Consider the following 26,588-nt stretch of genomic DNA (forward strand, 5'->3'; position numbering starts at 1 on the left):
TGATGAATGGCAATTAGATATTTAAAATTTGGTGAAACTTTTCGTTTCACTTCTTACCTTTCCCCATGATTAAAGGAATAATGCACTTACTGTGGCAATATCCTTCAACATCAGTACTCATGGGCTGAAATTCCTACTCTGTCTTGGATTTCATTTGTGGCTGCTATGACACCATATTGGTGTCATAGCACCACGTATTTAAAAGGAAGCCAGTAGTACCTCCATCCTTTTCCCTATGATGTACAGCCAAGTGTATCATAGGCTCTGTGGCTCATATTATAACTGCTACAAAATTTCAAACAGGAAGGTCAGCTTTAGTAACCCAGTTTGAAAAAGCTGTGTAGTAAGTCACTAATACATTAAATCAGTCCATCTGTCTGTCTCTGCTAGCAAAAGGGAAAATCTTCATTATTTTATTGCGTATCGTGTATTATTTTCTAGGACTCGCTGCTAAGGAGTGGAATTCAGTTTACAAGACAGCCCTTTCAGATGTTTGGTCTCTGTAAGATGCAAAATGGTGGTTTGTTTTTTCCACTGAAATTGAGGGAAGGTGTAGGCTTTCTTAGAGCTGTCACAAATGTGGGGCTAGCAAATATGTGCTAGTGATAACGGGAATGCAATGAAACCACTGGCCAGCAAGCACATACTGTTACAGTATTTAATTGAACACATACATCTTTCTTAGGCATCTGTCTGCTCCTTGATAGATAAATACGTCTAAAGTAAGATGTATTTTCACAGGGGACTTGTTATACAGCTATCAAAAAATTAGATATATTGTTTTTGTTGTTTCTTAAGGACTGCCCTTAGATAGGGGCTATGAGAGCTGTAAGTTGAGCATAACATCAGCTTGAGAGCTCTAGAATCAAAGACATTAAAGGCAGAAGGGAAAAAAGCCTGCTAGGACATCTAGTCCAGCTGCTTTGCTATGCAGAGTTATTCCCTATTGTAGATTAACCAATATTTCTTCCAGCCTTGTTTAATTGTGTGATGCAGTGGCATCTCCACTGGGAGGCTATTACTGAGCTTAATAGATGGGAAGCTTATCTGACATTCATCTTAAATTTCTTTCTTCCTTTTTTTAGTTTCATGCCATTAATGGTGCCATCCCTCTTATACTCTAAATAATCACTTGCTCTGTTTGATCCCTTTTCCAAAGATTAATGTAATGTTCTACCTTACTTGGAAAGCATCCAAACAGAAATTCTCCATTTTCCTTAATAGAAGTTCAATTCCTTCAGCCACCTGATTTGTGTTATTCCTTTCCATGCTCCCTCTGGTTTTTGTATCCTACTTACCTCCTGACCGTTCTACATACCAACTCAGGTAAGCAAGCTGCTCTGTGATGTACCATTTCTACAGTGTCTTTTTATTGAGTACGAAGTTACTTTATGTTAGACAGATGTGTTCCTTGTTTGTGCTGTTCCTGTTTGGTTTTGCGTTCTGCGGGTGTCCAATCAATTATATGTCTCGAGGTACATCTGAGACGTCTGTACTGCATGCAACAGTAATTTATTGTAGGTGATTGCTTAGGAGAGGATGTCTCTCTCCTAAGTTGAAGGTTTCCAGCTTTGAAAGCTGTACAGAAACCTAAAATTTTGTGATGGGTCAAAGCAATGATTTCATCTGATCTCTCAAAACTCAGCCTGTCAAGAAATACTGCTTGTACAGTTTTGATCACCTATGCAGAGAAAAGACACATAATTCTGTGTCACTGTTTAAAAAAGGATAAGTCACAGAATATATGTGTTCAATGGAAATTCAGTAAATAGTAGTTTTACTTTGTTACATCTTTTAGAAATTCCATTTTATGACTTTTTTTTTTTTTTAATACAGCACATGGTGTTAGATTTTGAGCTGAAATATCATAAATATCATTCTGTATTCAGGTCTCTTTGGGGTTTTGTTTGTTTTCTTTTTTTTTTTTTCTCTTTTTTTTTTCTACTTTGCAGTATGATTTCATGGAACGCTTGGATGGGAAAGAGAAATGGAGTGTGGTGGAGTCCCCACGGGAACGTCGAAGTATTCAGACCCTCGTTCAGAATGAGGCTGTGTTTGTTCAGTACTTGGATGTGGGTTTGTGGCACCTGGCATTTTACAATGATGGCAAGGACAAAGAAGTGGTCTCTTTCAGTACAGTTATTTTGGGTAGGTATCACCACAAGCTGAACGTTTTTCCTTGTATTGATACCTTTCCGTGATTGAAGTCAAAATACAGTCTTCAGCATTCAGTCTTTTTGTCCGTATGTTGTTACGCAATTGTTTCTTAACACTACTCTCAAAAAGTCTGTTAAAGGGGTTTTGATTTTAATTTCCTGATTTCTCTTCTAAGATTTTACCATTCCTATAGTTCTTGAGGTTAGTTCTGGGAAACAAGATGGTCAGATAAGTTCAGCCTGGACTGAAGCATTCCCCAGTTAATATTCCTCTCCCTTATCTCTGTCATTTTTATACCTATTTGCTTCTCCAGAGAACCTGCTTTACACCTGAGGGCAATAGTATCCAACAGGAGAGGTGCTTAGTCTTTGTGGAAAGACGGTACAAGAAACGGACACCTGTGCATGGGGTTGCTTGCAGTCACCCCAGAGATGACTTCATTCTGTTAGTTAGCTATAAGCAGTCTTCCAGCTTGCTACTCACCTAATGGTGGGCCGTCATCTCAACATGATGGAACAAGAGCAGAAGAGCATCCAGTCTGTGATCTGAGAAGCCTGCAGTTTTGTTAGAATAGGGTTCCATTTAGTTGAAAGCCACGCTGAGCATGCTCTCCAATCTTAATCAGAAGATTTGTTAAAGTACTTGATGAGCTTTGGTGATTGTCTTGTCACAGTGGCATCAAAAACTACTAGATGGGCTACATGCTATTCCATCCTGGCTGCTTGGATTAAATGGCATTGCATTTTGTAAATCTGTAATTTCCATTAGTATAGAAAAAGAAAAATTCCAAAAATTCAAACTGAGTTTGTAAGTCTGATGAAAAATAATTGGAAGTCTTTTCCAGCCTTGCATGATTAATGTTTTAAAGCTTAATTCTTCTTTTACATCACTACAAAGTTTGTAGTCTTATGTCCTAAAGGGTGTAAGAGGATAGCCAATATCGTGTCACTAAGTATGGATATAATTGTTTCTGTTAACCTCAATTAAGGTGAGACACTGTTTTTTGTTTCCCTAGCTCATATGTGTTTTTGAGAGTTACTAGGCGCTGTGCCTATTTATGTATAGATTTATGAATTAGTCCATAGAAGGCATTTTCTGCCTCTCCAAAAACATCAACATTTGAGCTTTTATCTTGGTATTCCCCTACTGTGCTTCTTAGAAAATCATCAGGTATGATAAGGTGTCCTTAAAAGGGCTGCCCTGTCTACAGCTTTCAGGAGTTTCAAAGGTCTAATAGTCAGGTAGACTATATGATAGTGCAATAGTAGTAATTGGACTGAAATATAGAGAAAAATACAGTGTTTTATCCAGTTAAGAGGTTCTTCTACACACACCCAGTATCAGATATTTCCTAATCAAAGGATCTGAGAGAGCTGAAAGTTTTTCTGATGTGGGAGAGGAGAAAGAATAACACAAATGATGTTAACTCACAGGCAATAGTTAATTTACCATGGTTTGAATACAAAGAACATCCTTTTGTGAGCCGTGAAGCAAAATAATGAATAAATCTATAGACGCATTTCTTCATGAGATAAGTCGATATTTTTGACCATTTCACATCACAGTTTTTCTTTTCATTATTTACATGAATCATTTCAAGAGGCCAAGTGAATGGCATCTTTTAAAATTTTGCTGTAGGTTTTATTATTGTTATTTACTTAGTGTTTGCAACTGTTAAATTAGATATGAAGTTGGGCTTGACTCCTTTTCCTCTTTTCAGTTTAATTGGACGGAAGAATACTCTGTATGGTGCTACTAGTTCCAAATCCAAAATTTATCTTCCATGTTCTGTAGATGCTATTTGTTGGTGTCTGGGACTGACAGAGTCATTTAGTTTAGGACCATAGGTCCTACAACAACAGGGAGTAACAGTGAGAAATTACAACATTACAATTATATTTTTCTTCCAATAATTCAGTGTTGAAAATATGTTCCTCTCAAATCCAGCAGCCTTCAAATAGAATAGAATTCTAAGCATTAATTTCAAAATTGGTGTTTCATTTCCACTTTATATTATGCAAAGTAGTACACTGTGTCAGCCAAATAATAACAGAAATTAGGGAAAAAAGCAAATAGCTTGGTACAGCTGAAATTTTATCATCAGGCTGGTGTGCTTATACTTCACAGACTATGGAAGTCTTCAGCATTTCAGTCAGTTACTTTAACTCCAGAGTTAAATGTTGCTCTCTGGTTTTACAGACCTCTTCATCCTTTTGTACTTTTTTTTTTTAAATTGGGGGGAGGGGGGATGGGGGGATAAATACTATTTGCCATAGCAAAAGAGCTACTCTTTGTCAGGTACAGCAGATGTTTCTGTCAACTTTCTTAATGAAGCTTTCAGTCTGTAGAAGAAAAAGTTACACTCCTTGGGATAATCAATTCCACGTGGAAAAGTCATTGTGCAAGATCAAAGTCAAATTGCAAGAGGAAGATTGTCAACTTCCCTGTCGAAGCATTATGTTTTATACATAACATGAGTTCAAATATAGTTATAAAGGTCATAAGAAACAGTTTTGTCTACCTGTTTGAACAAAGGGTTTGGGTGTTATCAGTAGATTTGAGTGCTAATGTTGCTAGAAGGTTTGGTATATGACTTGTAGGCTATCACTACATCTCTACAGTTACTCGTGCTGCTAGAGATCTTGGTAACTTTCCACTTCACCTGAACTCTGTGGCGTTAATAATATTAGCTGTTGTTCTTATAAACATTGAAGACAAAATTAAAGAAAAACTAGGCAAATAGCTTGCAACCTAGGAGCCAACTAATATACCCGTGATGCTTGTATTTCAGATTCAGTGCAAGACTGTCCGCGCAATTGTCATGGGAATGGTGAATGTGTGTCTGGTGTCTGCCACTGTTTTCCAGGATTTCACGGAGCAGATTGTGCTAAAGGTATTGTTTTCTTTGTGTTTACAAATAACCACAGCGTGTGTTTGAGATGTATGGATCTACAGCACCTGCTAGTTAGCATGGGTCCAAGCTAGGTTCAAGTAGATCAATACTCTTTTTTTCCTTAGTTAAATATGATCAGGTGGAAATATTGCCACATTGCTGATGTGCTTGCCTAGCTACAACTTTTTTGTCAAATGTAGAAGGCAGAAGTGGCAGAAAAGATTTATTTTCTGTAAAAGTGAATGAATTATCAGTGCTTTCTGATAAGCATGAATTGGTCTGTAATAAAAGACTGATTATCTCGTTAATAGAGTGTAATATATATTCTGTCTTGGCTAAGCCACGCTTCTAGTTCACAGTAGCTTTGTTGCATATGCAATTGCTCCTCACCAAAGGAAGTTCACCTTTTATTTAGGCAAGTAAGTAGGACTTGACAGAGTCTTAAAATATACCTTATATTGAGTTTTGATTGTAAATTTTAACTACTAAAACTCAGAGATTTGTGATTATCAAGGATTTCACAGAACTTCAAAAGACATCTGTGGATTGGCAGTATGTGTTTACAATTTTTTTCAGAGAGTTTGGGATAGCTGTCATACAGGGAAGATTCATAAAGGAAGACCTTTTTAGTTTATACAGTTAGTAGCACATATGGTGTCTAAAATCAATGACTTGCTTGAATTCCCAGATGTTCCTGAGCACAGTTATAACATTTTGCAATTTGTTTCCTTAGTTTATGTGAGGTTTAGGCCCCTTATAGTTATTACTTGTTTACAGTTGTTTTCCACAGGGATAGAGTTGTTAGTGTTCCAAGAGTATGGCATTTGAAAGTGGTTAAAATGCCTTGAAGGGCCTTAGAAGGGTGCTCATTTTTTCTTAGATCATGATCCAGTTCTGAGGACAGTTCATTGTGGCCCCACCTCTTTCAGTGGTGTAGCAGGGTGGGACCCACCATACCTGTGCCTGGCTACCAAGTGCTCCTTGAATAGCTGCTAGACCCATACTGGAGAGTCATTTCTATTTTGTATCTCTGTATTTGGCTCCTAGAAGTGTCCCAGTAGGGGAAAAAATAAAGAGATCCCAAGGGCCATGGGAAGTTAATGTTATCTCAGCACTAGCCCTACTCAATTGAAAGACTGCTTCAAATAAAGAGTGCATGTTGTTTGATTACATGAGAAATTATGATGGTTGGCAAATATATAGAGAAGACATCTGTATATCACAAAGGAAATGGTGTGATAATGTGTGCTATAAATACACACTGACAGCTATATGCATTTCTGTGGTGTTAACCTGTGAAAGTATGCATGTAATGACTGTGTGCTTCACTGCCACTCTTTACACATACATGGCCATTAAATCAGCTCATTTGCATTTTGAGTTGTGGAGCAATCCTGCATTGTGTACTGAACCTCTGTGTAACGCTGTATTCTGTCTTTGTGCTAGGAGATAGTCTGTTCAGGCTACATCAGATACCTTTTAATAGGGTACTTGTCAAACTCTGTCAGGCTTCTAACAGCCCCTGAGAAATTTCCCTCTGCTTCCTGCCTTGTCCTTTGTATGTTGTCTCTCTACCCTCAAAAGTAGGTTTTGTGGAAGCTTCTTTCACCTGTCTTACCGTTTCTTTGTCAAACATCATAGTATTTCTAAAGAACAAAGAAGCTTGAAAAACTACATAAAATGATAAAATGGGTATTTTGGCAGAATTCTCATGTATATATACAAGCACAGAGCTGCACATCTTAGACACTGTAAGGCATACCCAGAAGCATGGGGCTGAGTTAGTGTGTAAAGGCAGTGTGCCTCACCAATGTCATGGGCACTGTTACCCATGGCCACAGGTTTTTCAGCTTACTTGAATGCTGATTACATGTGAGAGCAGTTTCAGGAGATAGCAATCAAAATTGGGGATTGAAAGAATGATAAAACACAATAAAATGAGATAGAAATTAAATCTATTCCAGCATATTAGATGTTTGGACTCATGTACTATATATTTACTGTAATGTTAAGTTTCTATTTAAACTGTCACATGTATGGAAAGATAATTATTTTTCTTTCCATCTGATTTTTTTTATTATTATTTCCCTAGCAACACATCTTTCAATACCTCAGTTCTCCACTGTAAAATAATGCAAGGCAAGATTCAAATAGGGAAATGCGGAGAAGAAGTGAGCAAGCTCCTCACATATCTCACAGAACTTGATTCATGCAATAACAGAGTAGCCTGAGAACTTCATGCTGGGTAAAACCCAAGTTTGAGAGATGTGAGGTGTGATCCTTTGTACTATTAAATCACTGTTTGCAAGGATGATTTTGAGGGTATCAGAGACAGTGAATCTTGAGGGGAATCATCTGCTCACTTCACAGACAGTGCACAGATACTCCAGTGCATGGGTACTCCTTCTGTTACTTTACTTGATCAATGTAGTTCTGAAAGCTTAAAATGAAGGAAATATATGAGAGAGCACAGATTGGGCTTGAGATCCATTAGCTCCAGGAAAGTACCATGAAAATGATTAGAAAGCGCTGAACTTTTGGCCCAACGCATGGGCTAAAATACACTTTCATGCCTTGATTGAACTAGAGGACATTTCACCCTGCCAAACGCTCCCGCCAAATACTTGGAGCTTTAATTCTCACCCTTATCTGTGGAAACAAGTTATTCTCAGGTAGCCAGTCTCAACAGATTTACTTCATTCTTGCTCAGACAGGATTCACTTTGAAATCATGTGGAGTTTAACCTAATTAAGAATTTCATCTAACACACAAGAAAGGTAATACGTTTTAATCTCATGTGGTTAAAATATGGCATTTAAAGAAAAGGAAAATCTCATAATCAAAAGATAACTCTATGGGTAGAGATGTATCCTGATAAAGAAAGAGTGCATGGTTAAAGTCAGTGGAAAATTTGCTTGGAATTGAACTGCACTGTGAGTAACCTCCTGTGCAGAAATAGCTATAGAAGTCATTGATAAGAAGGGATGCTAAGACCAAGGATTGATTAAAGAATCGGGCTTGCAGCTATGATTGTTAGTTTTGTGTTGCCACTTTTTTATATACATCTCTGTTTTTCTGTGACTTCCATGACATACCCACACAAGTATATCAAGATGTCCTTCTTAGTGTTCCCAGTGTTTATGTCTGGTAATATTTTGGTCTTGTAATTGCGCAGTCTTGTGGTAAATCTGCAGGCAGGAATCCTTCATGTCCTGCTTTTCACCATTTGTAGAGTTCAGTGTTGCAATGAGTTGGGTTCCCAGAAGTGACTCAGATTTGGCTGTAATTTGATTTCATCTCATGGTATTTTGGAGGGCATGTAACTCTTCCCTTCCATTAACAAAAAGACTTCCAAAGACACTAGCATATACTCTTTTGAAAATGTGCTCAGAGCCACTTTTGATTTTGTATTTTAAAATACTAGTTTTGCATCATAACCATATTTAGCAAAACTGAAAAGGTGAAACAATGTACCATGGCATGGGATTTCTCTGTTGATACAATGAGCATAGCCTGTTAAGAAATGGTGTCTGATTTGTAAAAGAAGGAAAAATATGAGTTAAGTAGCTTGTCAGTTGCCATTTAGCAGATACTGTTAGTTAATTATGTGATGCAAAAAGAAACATGTTTAATATTTTAATCTAAATAGATTCAAGGCTTTTAGATTTTTGAAACCTTGTTTGATCAGTTGACTCTTTAATCTTCTTTTAACTCTAATGATTCAGATTTATGTTATACTCAGTTTCTTTTCCTGTTCTCCTTGTGTGGGTTTTTCATTATTTTATTTTCATTCTGTTTGTTTTTGGCTTACTGGCAAAGGACGACGCCACTTTAATAAGTATAAAAAGAAGGGTAGGTTTTTAAAATTTCTTTTTATTTCTTTTGCAACATCTATTTAGTTTGAAATAGTTGCTAAGCTGTAAAGTGTAGTCTTTTTTAAAATTTATTTTAATGGATTTGCTGTTTCTGATGATTGCCCACACCATGATAAGAGTTCCCACTATTGTCATCTTCTTTGTTATGTGTGTACTGTTAATCTCTGTATAAAAATATTAAAAGTCTTCAATTATTAGGTAAGTAAGGTATTATTGTTAGAAAAAGCAATGTTTTCTTCCTCTCAGCTGCTACACCAGAATTTTCTCATGCAAATTTCAGTTGTTTGAAACTGTTTTTGCTCTGAGGTTATTCAGAGCCTTACTGCTTGGGCGATAAAATCCTTAAGTGCATAAAGGATTTTTATTTTTTTTAGTGAATACGCTGTTTGAAACTATTCTTAGTACCATGTCCAGAATGAATGTCCGGTGCCATGAGGTTCTGGAAGAGCTCACAGTGGGGAAAACATGAACTGCAGAGTGCATTTTTCTGAATAATTCCATACTCGGATCATTGTTGCAGAGCACGCGGCAGACACATGCTGATAATGTGTAGCAGACAGTATTTTCTCTCTGTGTTTAAGGGAAACAGTATTTGTCTTCATCACTTGGCTAGAAATTATAGGAGCTGAAAATAGTGCAAGAAAGCAGAAGGTCACTGGACTTTGAAGGGAAAGGTGAGAGCTTGTCTTGCATAGCCCCTCTGGTTTGCCTGTCCTGCACATGGCCTGACAGAAAATGTGGGACCCCTGGTCAGGCAGTACGTCGGGCCCTCAGGGCGAATGGGGGTGCATTATTCAAGGGAACCACTGCAAAGTTTTGGAATAAAAGATCATAGACAAGAAAGGTAGGTTGGATTAAATGTGATGGTACCCATAAGGTTTGGTTTATCAGAGAAAAGAGGGAGAGGAACAGTCTTGTATGAAGAATGCCATTTTGCTTCACAGAAGTGTTTATGCATAGATTGTGCTACTCCTTCAAACTAATCTGTCGTGGTTAGTGTTATAAAAGCAATAGATTAAAGTAGTGTCTACCTCCAAGAATTTACCACGTCAATGCAAGTTAAAAGGGAATAAATGGGAACTAATTGACATAGGTGGAGATACAAGGAAACAAATGGTGTAGGTGGTGTTATAAACATAAGAGCATTGTAACTGTTGTTAGTTTGGGGAAATGCTGTGGTAAAAAAGGGAGTTTTAAAGGGTGGTAATGGGTCAAGTACCTAATATCATGAGGTGATCCAGGGAAGATGGTGCCTTCAAAGGAGGCAGAGCATAGGAAAGAGCTGTTTTGAGCTTTAGCTTTCAAAATGAGTGGTGGCAATATTGTAGGTCCCAAAGAGGTGGAAGTCAGATTCTAGCAGCGAGCAGTCTGGGGCAAAACAAACCTACAGACAAAGCTGGGACATGGCATTTCTGTTCCTGTGATAAGAGGAAAAACCTGGAACAGGACTGGGAAAGAGGAGTCACAGGGCTAAAGGCTAAATTAATGGGGTTTATGCAGCAGTGTTAAACACAGACATGAGTGTAGAAGACTGAATTTATCCATGATGGAGAAAAAGATTTTTGTTTGATGTGGATTTTATTTGCTGAAAGCTAAGGCCAAAATTCTGACAAACAGATACGATGCAGATGAAATCTGTAGGACTTTGTCAAAATTTGGCTGTGAGGCAAGGGAACCGATGAATCAAAAATAACACCCAGATTATGAACCTGAGCGGCATGGAGAATCGAATGATGGTACTGTCCGCTGTGACAGACTGAGTGCAGGGGAGGGCAGAGAAGTAGTCAGTTAGAGAGAAAACAGAAATTAGAGAAATAACTTTATTGGCAAACATTCCTTGTGTTCATAATCCTAGCGTGTCTCTTCACTTGCATGGCACAAGTAAAAAATAAATAAACAATGAATTGTTCTTTTCTTTGGAAATAATGCCTGCATGACTTGTCACCCACACATACCTCGCATCATTTCTTGCGGCTGACAAAATCCAAATTGTTCAGCTTCTTTCTCAGTATCTGTTTCTGGGTGGGTTAGTTTTTGTTTTCTCTGTGTGTGTCTATGTGTGCCAACTTACGAATGTGCTGCTGCTGCAGCAGCTCTGGCCTGTCACTCACATCTCCCCCTCGCAGTGGGTGGAGGCATCATTTTGATGCTGAGACAAGGCTGTCTTTGGCACTGTTCCTCTCCAGCAATTCCCACCTCTTTGGCTCAGTACCTTAAAATGCCTTTGTTATAAATTTCCTTATCCTTTTCCCAGTCTCACCTTTTATTAGCAGACATTTTTCATTTCAGGCATACTGATTATGTTCTTGGTTGCCTTCCAATGAGTTCTGTGTAGAGGGCAGTGCTTATCCTGTATGCCCTCAGTTTCATAGTTTTACATAACCACAATATGCTCTGAGAAGAGGTGTGTGCAGTTAACTGTGCCTAAAAGAATTACAGAATAAATAAATAGACACAACCTTTTTTGACAATGATTGACAGTCATTGCCATCTATCAGCTGCTAGCTTGCCTGCATGAAATGGTATGGTAGCTTCGATCCAGGTTCAGGCAGACAAGTGGAGCCAGCACAAAATCCACCACTCTGACACTTTCTAATTGGCAATTTAAACAGGAGCAACAAATAGAAGGGGTCCCAGGCTGAATCCTTTGTGATGGTGATGGTCGTGACTCCAAAAGGGGTTTGAGGTATTTCATTAGTTTTTAAGAACGTGTATCTGTCCCTCCTATAGTACTTTTAGTTTAAATGTGAGGCTTAGCAAATGTTTGCTATAAATTTGATATACAGTAGCAGAATGGCTACAGAAGTACACAGATTGCTCCCTGTGTAGGGCTAGGAAGTGCTGCTTTGTATCCTTTGCATCCTTTGTGAGGAAATGTTAAGAAAGTGGAAATAGGAATCAAAAGATACTTTTATCTTAGGAATATTACAGAATTTGAAAACAGAGTTTTCAAAAAAAAATGCATTTTTTTAACATGCAAAATATTAACTTCTCATTGTTCTGAAAGCTTTTATGGCTTCTGCTGAATCCAGCCTTGAATTTTGTGTTACTAAGATTTTATCTGGAGAAGAGCTGGTCCCAAATCATTTCAAGTTGGGATGCTCCAGTTGTTTAGAAGTACATTCTTTTTCTGTTTGTTATAGCTTTGCAGGGCAGTCAAAATGCTTTAAAAATTGTTAAGATACTTATTTAATGTTGTTTAATATACCCAGTACCTGCATCTAATATAGAGAATTTATTACCATTTATATTCCATATTAAACTGCCAGTATTTATATCACCAAATTTGTGCTGGTGTACTGTATTGCCCTTTTATATCTTTGTAAATTCACATTGCAATAAATGAACTTCACATTTTATATGGGCCTGCTTTCCGATGAAGTTGCAGGATGGTGTCACAGTTGAGAGGGTAGACCGACTTCCATAGGAGAAAATACCAGAGAGCAAGGTAAAAGGATGAAAAAAAAGAATAAGGAACGCTGAGGAATTCAGTAGTGAAGAAGGTAGGAAATAACTCAGGTTGCTAATGTCACTTCTGGACAAAATACAATAGGAAAATAGTTTAAAAGCGTGCATCCAAGTAATTATGACTCTGATTTCAGTGAGTGCTAATGCTTCTTTATATGATCACTCATTACCCAACTTGTAGAAATTCAGAGGCCAAAGACAGAGCTACAAGCGATATTGTAGCCAAGGCCTAAAATCTGGAACCAAGTTTTATTGGCTTAGTATGATAATGAAGTTTGTATTGCCCATGTCCACTATTGAAACTGTATGGGAACACAGTAAAATCCTGTTAATGAATTTTCTTTCAGAAGCGTTATAATAATATTTTCATATTTATTAAAAGCTAGGTATGTTCATTTGATCTCTCACTGTGGCTTTCAAAACCCACTCTATTATCAGCTGCTTCACTTTATCTTTCTTGCTTTCTTATACATGTGCAGCAACAGCACATCTATTTGCGCAAATATTTTCTGTTTCAATCGTATTCCAATAAATAGAATATTTCAAAAGGCTCCCAGAGCAGCAAGGAGGTGCACAAGCATACAAATACACGCAGAACACATACCATTGTGAAGCTTAGTTTCCAGCAAGCCAAAAATCTTTCTTCTAATCCTGTACTACTTCCATTAGAGGCTAAGAATCTCTATGCTCTGACCATGCCTGGCTGAGCTGAGCTGTGCTCATGAAGATGTATGCTTCGTAATTTGTTTTTGTGTTTAATTGGTTAGCTTATTTGATTGTGTTGCAATCTACCTTTTGTTTTAAGATCGTTTTGTCTCCATGGACTTGTATTGATATTTGTTTATTTCATTAAGTTTGAAGAGTTTGTCTTTGCACTTGTGTTGGCATCATCTTGGAGTCCTTTTGATAACAGTAAATGTCATTGAAGCAGCTACAATCAAGTAGTATTGCAAATCACATTATGGAAATACAGCTGTTAGGAGATGCTTATGTACTCTCTGTCCCTGAAGAACAGACATGGCCCTGAGTCACAGCTTCCAATTCCAGCTTGCATGACTTTGGGGTATGTTCATATCTGTATTGTATCCAGACTTGAACCTGTAATTTAGATCTTTTCCTATATTTAGACCCTGTTGGGGTGAGATGGAGTTCAGTTAGCTGTCATCCCCATTTGCTTTCTCAAATAAATGAATAAAGTTTCTAACTCAGATGTAGCAAAATACTTAAATATCTGCAGCCAATATAGAGCTATGTAATTAATCATGTTATGATTTAAATCCTTTCTGGTCAATTTAATAATGCAAATAGTAGTAACTAAAATGGGACCAAAGCAGTCTGGATTTTAAATATGCTGATTATCTCAACCTCTGGGTGCAATCCTACGTTTACTGAACTGCTATTTAGCTGTAACAAAACCACAGAAATATGAAAAGGACAGATTATTTCACTGTTGATGTTGTAAACTCTAATCAAAAATACTGCAAGAAATATTTCACGTCTCTTTCTGTATGTATAAATGACTTCATGCTGTTAGTGCTTCCTCTGTTAGGAATGACAACATATATGTTTGGAAGGATGATTTTGGTACTCGATGGTTGTCCTTGCTGCTGCCTTTTGAAAGCTTGAAACATCATCTCTTTCATTCCTCACTGACTCTTTCCACTGAGATAGCTACTGAAACATCTGAGATAATTTAATTTTCCCTTCTCCTCAGTTTTTCCATTTACAAAGATATCAAAATATACAAATGAAGATCTACATGCTAGTCTATGACAGTAGTCTATTTCAGCATCTGTTTATTTCCATCTGTTGGTAGAAAGTAGCATTTATCTCTATGTATTATTGTAGTTCTGTCAAGCTCACTGCTTATATCTAAAGCAGGATGTTCACAGCTCTGATTCTGTGTTACTAGTTTCCAAAGAATGAGATTTTTAGATTGCAGGGCAGTATTTTCAGGACATACCATTTACATTCAGGACACTCCATCTCTCTCTCTCTCTCTCTCCAATTTGTAGTTTGTTCTGTGACTTTTCTAGTGAGAGCACACAGTTCTCTTATTCTCTTCCCCCTCAGGACTCCAGTGTCTTTAGAGAACTAAGAATTAGATCTTTGTTTATGGGTAGGTAGGTTGACTAAGCTCATCTTCATGCTAGCAGTAATGGAGCTTCAGTCCTTTCAGTCCACCGGTGAATTACATCAAATATATCTGACACCTGCTTAATTTTTATTTTCGCCATTCTTACAGACTACATTGTTTTTAAAAATGTCATACTATTTGTAAAGAAAAAATATCCTGTACCAAGTGGCTAGTCCCAATTTGATAATGCCAAAATTTGCTGTGCTTGTGGAAATTGCTAGTCAGAACATAAAAGTTCAGATTATCAGTATTCTGCTAGATAATGTGGTAAGACACATTCATATTTCTTACACAGATTTTTAATAATAATTGTAAGCAAAGCAGTTATCTAATGGAAATAGATACTGTGTGGAATGGTACAGGATGGTACAGCAAATGTTATCTTTGACATACAAGGTCACACACTGAAGGTAGTGAGAAAAACTAAACTTTTTGATAAATTTTAGCAAAAAGTTTGCTGATTGTTCAGAAGAATGTAAATATTCATTGTACAATTATTACTGTTCAGTCACTTCTGTAAAAATCCTGCCATTTTTTTTTTGTAGAACAGCTTAAGTACTTATCGATTGAGAACTTCTATAACTCTCAAAATGGAGGCATCCCCATATCTCTACAGGTATTTGAAATGAATTGAATTAATCATAGGCTTAAAAGTCTCTAGCGATCTTCGTTAACTTTCCTGGGTTTAATTAAAACATCTGTGCACTTTTAATTTATCGATTCATCCAACTCATATGTCATGTTTTTAACACACCCCAGCATGCTCTGCATCATTTTTAACCCGATTTCCACTTAACTAAAGCAATTAAATTCACCCCGGATTAATTAAAGCATCCATACTTTAGTGCTTAAGTCAGCGTGTGCTGCTTTCCCCAAATGGTTTCTGAATGTCAGAGATTTGACACACCTGATGGGTTTTTTGTCCTTCTGGAAATTCTTCTGTGAATCTCGTTCTTGCTTGCTAATGTGCAGTTTGACAGAGCTAGACAAGGGAGCATGGTAAGGCTCAGGTTTGGGCAACTGAGGTAAGGATTGCAGGGCATGACTGCTATGAAAAGCTGTGTATTTCTTCCTAACTCTGACCAGCAAGCATAGAGTAATAATACAATTAAATAATCTCAGTTTTGTTTGTGTGTTCTGTAGTCAAACAGTCTTGTGAAGAAGCTAATAAAGCATATATAATGTCATTAATAGTTGTGTGTTCATTCTTTTCCTCCTGGGTGAATTTGTACAAACTGACTTCCAACCAGCTTCTACTTGTAAGAGCAGAAATTCCTAGAGTAACCTAAAAGTTGTTCTAGATCTTGCTTATTCCCACTGTTCTTAAGACCATTTCAGTATGACTGAAGTTCACAATAATGAAATAATTGAAAAAATAATCACAGAATCACAGAATTTCTAGGTTGGAAGAGACCTCAAGATCATCGAGTCCAACCTCTGACCTAACGCTAGCAGTTCCCACTAAACCATATCCCTAAGCTCTACATCTAAACGTCTTTTGAAGACTTCCAGGGATGGTGACTCCACCACTTCCCTGGGCAGCCCGTTCCAATGTCTAACAACACTTTTGGTAAAGAAGTTCTTCCTAACATCTAACCTAAAGCTCCCCTGGCTCAACTTAAGCCCATTCCCCCTCGTCCTGTCACCAGGCACGTGGGAGAACAGACCAACCCCCACCTCGCTACAGCCTCCCTTGAGGTACCTATAGAGAGCGATTAGGTCGCCTCTGAGCCTCCTCTTCTTCAGGCTGAACAAGCCCAGCTCCCTCAGCCGCTCCTCGTAGGACTTGTTCTCCAGGCCCCTCACCAGCTTCGTCGCCCTTCTCTGCACCCGCTCAAGCACCTCGATGTCCTTCTTGTAGCGAGGGGCCCAAAACTGAACACAGTACTCGAGGTGCGGCCTCACCAGAGCTGAGTACAGGGGGACGATCACCTCCCTAGCCCTGCTGGCCACACTGTTTCTGATACAAGCCAGGATGCCATTGGCCTTCTTGGCCACCTGAGCACACTGCTGGCTCATATCCAGCCGACTATCCACCATCACTCCCAGGTCCTTCTCTGCCTGGCAGCTTTCCAACCATTCCTCTCCTAGCCTGTAGCTCTGCTTGGGGTTATTGCGCCCCAGGTGCAGGACCCGGCACTTGGCCTTGTTGAACTTCATGCAGTTGACCTCAGCCCATCGGTGCAGCCTATCCAGATCCTCCTGCAGAGCTTTCCTACCCTCAAGCAGATCGACACATGCACCTAACTTGGTGTCATCTGCGAACTTACTGAGGGTGCACTCGATGCCTTCGTCCAGATCATCGATGAAGATATTAAAGAGGACCGGCCCCAGCACCGAGCCCTGGGGGACACCACTAGCGACTGGCCTCCAACTGGACTTGGCTCCATTCACCACGACTCTTTGGGCCCGGCTATCCAGCCAGTTTCTAACCCAACGAAGCGTGCGCCAGTCCAAGCCAAGAGCAGACAGTTTCTTGAGGAGAATGCTGTGGGAGACGGTGTCAAAAGCCTTGCTGAAGTCAAGGTAGACCACATCCACAGCCTTTCCCTCATCCACCCAGCGCATCACTTTGTCATAGAAGGAGATCAGGTTCGTCAGGCATGACCTGCCTTTCATAAAGCCATGCTGACTGGGCCTGATCGCCTGCTTCCCCTGCAAGTGCTGCGTGATGACTCTCAGGAGGATCTGCTCCATGAGCTTCCCTGGCACTGAGGTCAAACTGACAGGCCTGTAGTTTCCCGGGTCTGCCCTCCGGCCCTTCTTGTAGATGGGCATCACATTTGCTAGCCGCCAGTCAACTGGGACCTCCCCCGATCGCCAGGACTGCTGATAAATGATGGACAGTGGCTTGGCCAGCTCCTCTGCCAGTTCTCTCAGTACCCTTGGGTGGATCCCATCCGGCCCCATCGACTTGTGCACATCTAAGTGCCGTAGCAGGTCACCAACCAGTTCTTCATGGATAGTGAGGGCCACATCCTGCTCCCCATCCCCTTCCACCAGCTCAGGGTACTGAGTATCCAGAGAACAACCGGTATTGCCGCTAAAGACTGAGGCAAAGAAGGCATTGAGCACCTCCGCCTTTTCCTCATCTCTTGTAACTAAGTTTCCCCCCGCATCCAGTAAAGGATGGAGATTCTCCTTAGTCCTCCTTTTTGTGTTGATGTATTTATAGAAACGTTTTTTGTTATCTTTAACGGCAGTAGCCAGATTGAGCTCCAGATGAGCTTTGGCCTTCCTAATTTTGTCCCTACACAGCCTCGCTACATCCTTAAAGTCCTCCCTAGTGGTCTGCCCACTTTTCCAAAGATTATAAACCCTCTTTTTTCTCCTAAGATCAAGCCACAATTCTCTGTTGAGCCAGGCTGGTCTTCTTCCCCGCCAGCTCGTCTTTGGGCACGTGGAGACAGACCGTTCCTGCGCCATTAAGATTTCCCTCTTGAAGAGCGCCCAGCCTTCCTGGACCCCTCTGCCCTTCAGAACCGCCTCCCAAGGGACTCCACCAACCAGTGTCCTGAGCAGCTCAAAGTCAGCCCTCCGAAAGTCCAATACAGCGGTTTTACTGGTCCCCTTCCTGGCCTTGCCAAGAATAGTGAACTCCACCATTTCGTGGTCACTCTGCCCAAGACAGCTCCCAACAATCACATCCTCCACCAGTCCTTCTCTGTTTGTGAAGAGAAGGTCTAGCGGGGCACCACCCCTGGTAGGTTCACTAACCAGCTGCGTCAGGAAGCTATCTTCCACGCTCTCCAGAAACCTCCTAGACTGCTTTCTCAGGGCTGTGTTGTGCTTCCAGGATATGTCAGGGAAGTTGAACTGCTCTTCATTCTGTGGCCTTATGTATATATCCCTTCTTTTGTAATTTGTGTCTGCAAATGCACTCACTTTTAAGTGAACCTTAAAGAAGAAACAGTCTTTTGAATTTTTCATAGTTTCCTGAAGTATCACAACAGATACTTCTGAGGCATTTGAAACAAGGTTTGTAAAGTATAATAATAACCGCATGTTCTTTAGCAGAAACTCACTTCTTCCTCCGAAACAGGATCATCTACATATACTAACAATCCTTATTTCACTTAGGTCTAACAAAGCTCTGTACAATTCAACAAGGGTGTATAAGCTTATCTTACATAAGACTCTACAAAGTGTCTTCAAAATGCTGTTTGTGGTTGGCTGGTTTGTTTGTTTGTTTGTTTTTTCCTGAGTGTGTTTGTTAGTATAGCATTTATATTACAGAAATAAAGTTGCAATGGCTCAGGACAAGATCCCTTTTACCTAGGACTCTAGTCCAGATGGTGGCATACAACGTATAGTCAAGAGTAAAAATTGTACCTGTTTTTGATGCTTCTCCAGTAAATTCATTTGATTCTACAGCTAATGGGTGGTAGAACTTCCTACAGCAGATGGTTGTCTCTTTGTGGATAGTAGACTCTTTAGATTTTCCTTTCATGAGTTTGTCTAAATATGTATTGAATCAGGGAATATTCTTTCATGAGTTTCATCTTTTCTGATAACCTTGCTCAAACTGATTGATGAAATAATTATTCATGCTTAAGATGTAAGGGGGTTTTAGACTGTGGCTAAGTGTTCTGTTAGTATAGCCTTAAACTTGCACTTCAACACTCTGTCCCAATTCTCCTTACTGCTTACTTTGTAAATACACAGTCAAGCTCATCTTTTATGCGTATGAGCTTATGGTAGGAAGAATCTGGTTTGTATGTAAGATCAGGGCTTACAAGCATTATGGACACAACCATTCTAATCCTTACTCGAACAATACCCCACTAGGCTTGATGTAATCATTTGTCCATTGATACAAGTGACTTTCCTCACCAACCTGCCATGAGCATCTCACCACAAATTTCTGTGGTTCATATGTTGAAAAGTTTTGACTTTATATGGGGTGATTCCTGACAGCTTGTCGGCTTTGAATAAGCCTGTAGGTGGCACAAAAGAAGCTGACTTTCTTAACGCCCTGCTTGAAAAAATACTTTTGGATGTAAATCTGAGCTGCTTGCAAAATATGAGCATTATAAGAGCTTATAACCTAGTCCAGGACAGAGAAGCAGTTCAGATACAAGTTCTAAAACCTTTCAAGTCTGCGTATTTGTGTGCCCAGAAACTCAAATAATTTCAAGAGAAGTATACTGATTTGTCTATTTTATGAGGAGGAACTGAAAGAAAGCTGCAGTAGAAGAACTGACACCCTAGGTCCTAGTGGTACAGAACTCTCTCTGCACTAGGGTAATGTTTGCTCTCCAGCAAGAGGAACCAAGCCAGAACTCTGCCTTCAAACCTGTTTGGAGCTTCAAGTTTCAGGGGAAGGCCTCTCAACCAAGCAGCTGTGTAACTAAACCAAGTTCTGCAACTGCCTGCAAGAGTTTGACTCCTCAGATATCCTTTACTGGTCTTGTCATGCTCTAGAAGAACAGCTTTGGTGAGTATGTATGTGTGAATAACATAAGGGTGGGTGAAAGGAGTGTGTACACAGACTGCAGCTGGGATACTTGTAGTAAGTGTCACTGGAGAAAATGGTGGCTTTTGATGCCAGACCATTTGGGCATTATCACTCACCATCTCCCCCCCTAATCCATGTGTAACAGGCTGTTATCAAACCATCTTTTCTCATCCATCAGGGAATATTAACAAAATAAGTCCAAAATAACTTGCCAGAGAAAACTGAGAGAGAAAACTTTTAGGGAGATGTTTGGCTGACTGTCCCTGTCCAATCCATGCTCTTCAAAGTGTGCAACCCACAGGACTCAAAGATCTGTAGTATCTGCTATCTGTAATCTGATCAGCTGAGAACCATGTAAAGAACCCAGTCTGCTTTTGTTCAAGCACTGGTAAAGAGCAGAATCACATCATTGAAGCCACATTCAGGTTTAATAGCTGTTGTGCTTATTTGAACTTCACTCAGTAGATATACCTTAGTGCGTAACTTACTTGAATGCTGTTGTAAGTATTCCCTAACACCTCTACCCACTTTTAGAAAGTGCTGGTGTGTAATATGTGGTTTTCTTTATGCAAATGATTTGCCCACAGAGATGAGATTGTTCCATTATGCAAACCTACGTTCCTTCAGTGGGCTGTGAACACAGGCCTGTGCTGGAATAGGGCCCATCTCCTACATGTAGGGGAAATAAGCACTGCTAGAAAGCATGAACTCCAGATGACTCCTGAGGTGTTTGGACGTTGACTGAGGCAAACTGAATGTAAAATTAGTCTTGACTGTTCTGAAGTCTCATCTTGCAGCAACATGGCCTAGCAAAGGCCTAGCAAGCCTCATTTCAGCCTGCCTGCCTGGGTTTTCTACAGAAGAGTAGCTTGATTCTCTCTCTCTCTTCCTCACTTAGGTCAACCTATAAACCCAGAGCAGAAAAATTAATGACAAGCTATTTATTACAGCAATGACAAAGCAGCTTCTTATGATCTACTCGTGCTAACATTCTTATTTACATCTTTCTCCTGCTATCTTGGTAATGTGGCAGTCTTGAAAGTGCCAAAATCTGACCAAGGACATCTTGTCACTTTTCTTAATCTTAACTGTAATAATTTTCATCCCTAAGGTTAAATGACAGATTCTTTCATTTGTCCAGAGTCAGTTCTTGTGTCACTAACATCTTGGAAATGCATCCCTCAACTGCTGATCACTGCAGACAGATTATTTTTGAAGTAATAGAGAAGTTTCACGGGGTCTAAATGGTCTTATGGACCACAGCAAGACCTCTGACCTGATAGAAGCACAAAGAGAGAAATGAAAAGCAGTGACATGGCTTTCAGCTTCAGTTCAATTCCTAAAGGACCAGAACAAGCCAAGGGAACACTTTAAAAAAATAAATATTTCTGTAGGAGCTCTTTAGCCCACAACCTGGCACCATCTGTTAATCTTTGTTCTGCTCTGCCAGCTATCCAATCTCTGGTGTCCCAGAAGCTGAACCCTGCAAATTTAGATCAAAAGTGGGAGCTGAAAATGGCTCTCCAATAAACGTCTTCCAAATAACAAATATACATTTCTCTGACTGGACCACAGTTGCCAATTGATTATTTAGACTTAGGTGCAAGGCAAGGAGAGAAACAGTCTTATGGCAGTTGACTGGCATGTCCTTGTATAGCTAGATCTAGAGTGGTCCCATCTAGGCTGCTTGATGGTTCTTTTTTGTTGTTGTTGTTTTTAATAATGTAATTATTTCTCCTCAGTCCCTCTTGCAGGGAACTGTGTTGCTCAAATAGATTTATTGCCTTTATTTGAGTTTTGACTCCAGAGGAGAGGTTTGCAGAACAGAAATCCTTTCTTGGCAATGAGTGCCATGTTGACCTCTAAAACAAAAAACCAAAAAAAAACTGCTCCTCATTTGTATCCAGCTTGAAAGTCAACTCTGACTTTTTGTCTTTATACCTACTTGAATAAATGTGATTTATGTGAAGAAACTGTTTACTGTCTTCTGATTAGCTTAGCACTACCAGGTCCTTTTCTTTCCATGCAGTTTTATCACAGCATGGTGAAGGAGGCTGAGAGGCAAACACAAGCCATATGCTGGCATGTCCCAGTACAATTGGAGGAGCCCCACTGAGCAACTGTTAATAACAATACCATTAAGTCTGTTCAGTGGCTTGGAAGCATGTAGAGAATACACATCTTACAGTAGTACTTCATTCTGTGTTGGACTAGAACAATGGGGCTGCAATCTTCACCACCACATACAGGAACTGAGAGCTTCCTAGATCTAGGGAGAAATGTTTTTGTCATAAGATAAAGTCCAAAAAAATGAACAGTGTCTCTACAGCGTGTCAGGGTGTGGAAGGTTTCAACAAAACTTGGCAATCATTATGATTACTCTAGGTCTTCAGGACAAACTGCCTTCTGACCACTCACCTCCAGATCTTCTATGTCATGGCAAGTAAAGAGAATAGAACTGAAGTGGTTATTTTACTTACACTGATTTGGGAAAAGGTGTCAGCATCTGCCCAAGTAACTTTTAATTGTGGTGAAATGGAGGGTTATGGTCAATGGAATTGTTTGGGTCCCCAGGTCTTCATACCTGAGGAGTGGAAGCAGTCTTAGTGTGATCCCTTCCTTTATGGCTCACCTGTATGACTTTGCAGTAGCAGCAGTTAGCATTTCTAGGCAGTGAAAAGCAGTGCATGCTGAGGAGCTGAGATTCACTCCATGATGTAATATACACAGACAGAATGAGCAGTTAGTGAAATGGCATCCAAGGTGCTACTGGTTCTGTGTGTTGTATATCATGGAAGGGTGTTACATGATGACATGTAAAAACATTTAAAGTGGGCTGACCTACAGTGCAGTTTGGACGTAGTGGATATTTGCCTGCATTGAAATTCAGTCCAGCTGGTTCAGTAAGCTCAATTCTGAAACCAACTGCAAAACGCATAAGTTAGAAGTTTAGCATAAACTTTTGCATATAATAAAGTAACATGACTTGTGAGCATATATCATGTCCAAAATCAGAAAGCTGCTGCTGAAAATTGTATTTTATTCATATCTGTATTCATTTGTGGAGTGAAGAAAAAAGTTAAGCAAGATTACAAAGACTCATGGTAAGAGAGAATACCAGTAATGAAAATTCTACTTCCGAAGGACCGTACTCAGACAGTGAAGGGGTAGCAAAAATAAAATAAAATAAAATAATTCTCAGACCTCAACATGTAACTCTGTTGTACAAAAAATCAGCTAAAAAGGATTATACAAGTGACATATGACCAATCAACTTGTGGTCTTAAAGGAAATAATTCTCAGTAGTCCAAATTTTAGCTAACATCTAAGGTTACAAATCTGTATATATGTTTATCTGATCAATTTGTTTCCACTGCACAAAAGAAAATTCTTGAAAAAATCCATCATGAGATGTGTTTTTGCAGCAGATCAATGGGACAGCTAAGATTAATAAGAGTTGCAGGACCGAACAGTGGAGGAGTTGTGCAACAGGACAATTACACATTTCTTTGTAGTAAATCAATTACTTGGGTTCTCCTTGATCATTCAGGTTAAAAGGATAATAGAAGCAAGAGGGACAGTAAGACCTTTTAATGATTAATAGTTGCTTTGGAGTATATTTTTGGTACTGTAGAAGTAGCTATTAGTTTCTAATTACTTTGAAGGGTGAAAAGACAGGAAAATACTTTTTAGTCTTTATCAAACTGCATCAAAGAAGAGTGTAAAAGTGCACCTCTAATCAAAGATTCACTTCATTAGTTCCATTTTCTGTGATTCCTTGGTTATTTTTCCCATTTCTCTGGTGGGTGACCATACATTCAGCCTTTGGCAGGCATGTAAATTCACAAATTGCCATGTTTGCATGGGAGATATGGGCATATAGGAGTGTGAATATGTCTTGGTGTAACATTTATTTGTGACTGGCTTTAGTAAGCCACTTGTTTCTTTCCATTGTTCTGCATATGTACAACTTCTGATTCCCAGCATGCAGGACCTGCTGGCTACCTTTATTAGTTGTAGGCTTCACTTCATTTGAATAAATGAATTCTGTATATTTGCTCAAAAATTGTCTTTATAATAATACACGAGAGATGGATATGGGTTAATGGTGCTTTCTTGTCAGTACACCTAGGGTAGAAACAGTCTCTCTGGGATATGGGTAAAGAAGATTTGGCAAGGATATTGGTGGCAAGGTGCATTTGTATTGATGCATTTGCATTGATGAAAGCTTGCGTTATTTCTGTGTTCACGATCTGTATATGGGAAAAACAAGTCAAAGGGTCTAATAAATTTTTGGGACGCTACGCTAAAAAACGTTCTGCTATATACTAACATGCTGTGGGGACTGTTCTGCTATCTGAGAAGAGTGGATGTTACCTAATGGAACAAAGCAGAGTAATGTCAGAATCAAATCTGTTCACATTGCCTCATCAGTTATCCCAGACATCACCAATAGGTTATAAAGAACAGTAGTTGTATTCTCAGAATGCCCGACACATGCATGCTTTATTATATAGTAATCAAATGGTTTCTTTGGGAAATGAAGAACTGAACTGCTACAAATTGGCTTTGAATTTTTTTTCCAGTAAATTAAGATACTCATATATATGTCTAAGTATTTTGAAGTGGATTTTTAGTGCACTTTAGAGGAATTTTAGAGTTTTTTCCTGACCCTGTATGCTGTTTTTCTTCCGTTCAATTTCCCAGCTGCCTGCCCGGTACTGTGCAGTGGCAATGGTCAGTACTCTAAAGGAACCTGCTTATGCTACAGTGGCTGGAAAGGTCCAGAATGTGATGTACCCATCAGCCAGTGTATTGATCCCTCGTGTGGAGGTCACGGTTCCTGCATCGAAGGGAACTGTGTCTGTTCTGTTGGCTATAAAGGAGAAAACTGTGAAGAAGGTAATACTGTAGCACATTTTCTTTCTATGTTGTGAGTTTCTTTTGAAATGCTTAGGAAAAAATAAAATTTTAAATGCAGACCTACTCTAACAGATGATTGTAAAAGAGAAGGAGAAATGTAGTCCATCACAATTTTACTGATCTATGAAAGTTTAAACTAAACTTCTGATTTTTATATACATTGTTTTGCGGTACTAAGAGTACCACAAGTAAACATGAATAATTCCTTTGCTGAAGAGTGAAGATAAATCTTTTCTTATGGATTATATTTATTGAACAATTTAGAAGTGAAATGCAGAGGAAAAAGTGGTGGTAGTAGAGAAAACAGTAGAACTGCAGCTCCACACAAAGCAAACAGATAAGTCACTTTTAAGACAGAAATTGGGGAGACAGATATGGAAGACTTGGGTGTTACAGACTTCACCTAGTGCAAATTAGTCCTGTTAGACATGGAATTTAAGAAAGGAAGATGGCATACACTAGCAACAACTGTCTTAAATGTGGAAAAGTTCTTAATGTTCTAAGTGTCCAGTTCTTTGTATGCAGAATGAGCAAATTTAACAGTATGGCCCATTGAAAATGTGGTCATAGATGGAGCTGATACTGGTTTTATGCACAGTGGTTTTTGTTAGAATGCACAGCTTAAATTGAACTCCTTTTCTTTTTAAAATGAAAGTATGGTTTTAGGAGAGAATTTAACTCTCCAGAGGAATGCTAGATAGACAGTTCTGCATACCTTGGCACATCCTTAGAGCAGTGATATTTCAAGGTACTCTGTGATGACTTCCCAGAGTTTATTAATGCTCCAAAAGGAGGAGCAGTTGGAAGATTAAGGTGACAGGAGAGGAGTTGTATGGTTTCCGGACTAGAGGGTCTCTGTGGAGTATTCTGAGTGGGATGCAGAGCTGTACATCACGTATATATCAATTTTTATCTTACCCTGTAGTAAGCAACTATTTCTCCTACAAATAAATAAATAAATTTTAAAAAAGATGGGGGCAGGAGGGAAGAAAATCATGGGGACCTATGTCACAGGAGGATTTAATCTTTGCATGTGGGCTGCAATTATTGCCTTTAGGACAAGATTGGCATTAGTCTGAATGAGCTTATTTTGCTAAAAGCAAATATAAATTAGGATCCTCAATAGTGGGACTGCCAACACTGCAACAATTTGTTCAGGTCATTCCTGTCATCTCTTTCTAGGAATGCTTCACAACACTGTAGTCACTAGAGCTCTAATCCAGAACTCAGCTGAAGTCATTAGTTTTTCCATTGCTTTTAATGAATTACAGTTTAAGTTCTATTCAGAAAATTCTGTAAGGTCCCTTTTCGTTGCTACAAATGACAGTTCTCAGGTTACCCTGAGTGTATGATTATGGGAAAAATTAAAAAATTATTTGAAATGCCCTGCTATAGCTCACATTCTTATGGAAATTGAAGGTGGAAAAGACTGCCTGTAGCATGCCCTACAACATCCAGTCTATTCCCTAGGAATGCAGAAGCTCTCTTTCTGTTACAACCTGCAATTGTTTGCTCAATCTAAGTAAGTTACGTGAATTTCATCATGTTCTGTGTTTCTTTATAATTTTTAAAATTATTAGAGAGACTATGGTAAATGGCCTAAAATTGATCAATTTTTCATTTAATTCTGTAAATTCTACTTTGTAAGCAATTCCTCATCCACTGTGATGATAATTT

General features: G+C 39.1%; 1 protein-coding gene across 6 annotated transcripts in view; it reads left to right on the plus strand.

The window, feature by feature from the left end:
- TENM2 (teneurin transmembrane protein 2) overlaps nucleotides 1-26,588 on the plus strand; it is a gene marked incomplete at both ends in the record, with an annotated part of 523,490 nt that overhangs the window by 414,296 nt on the left and 82,606 nt on the right. For all 6 annotated transcript variants that reach the window (XM_084295547.1, XM_084295548.1, XM_084295549.1 and 3 more), the window contains 3 exons: nucleotides 1,953-2,148; nucleotides 4,949-5,050; nucleotides 24,696-24,890. In XM_084295547.1, coding sequence (XP_084151673.1) covers nucleotides 1,953-2,148; nucleotides 4,949-5,050; nucleotides 24,696-24,890 — 493 coding nt within the window. The remainder of the gene's footprint in view (nucleotides 1-1,952; nucleotides 2,149-4,948; nucleotides 5,051-24,695; nucleotides 24,891-26,588) is intronic.

The sequence above is a fragment of the Netta rufina genome, assembly GCF_964035555.1.
Source record: "Netta rufina genome assembly, chromosome: 14".
Lineage (NCBI taxonomy): Eukaryota > Metazoa > Chordata > Aves > Anseriformes > Anatidae > Netta > Netta rufina.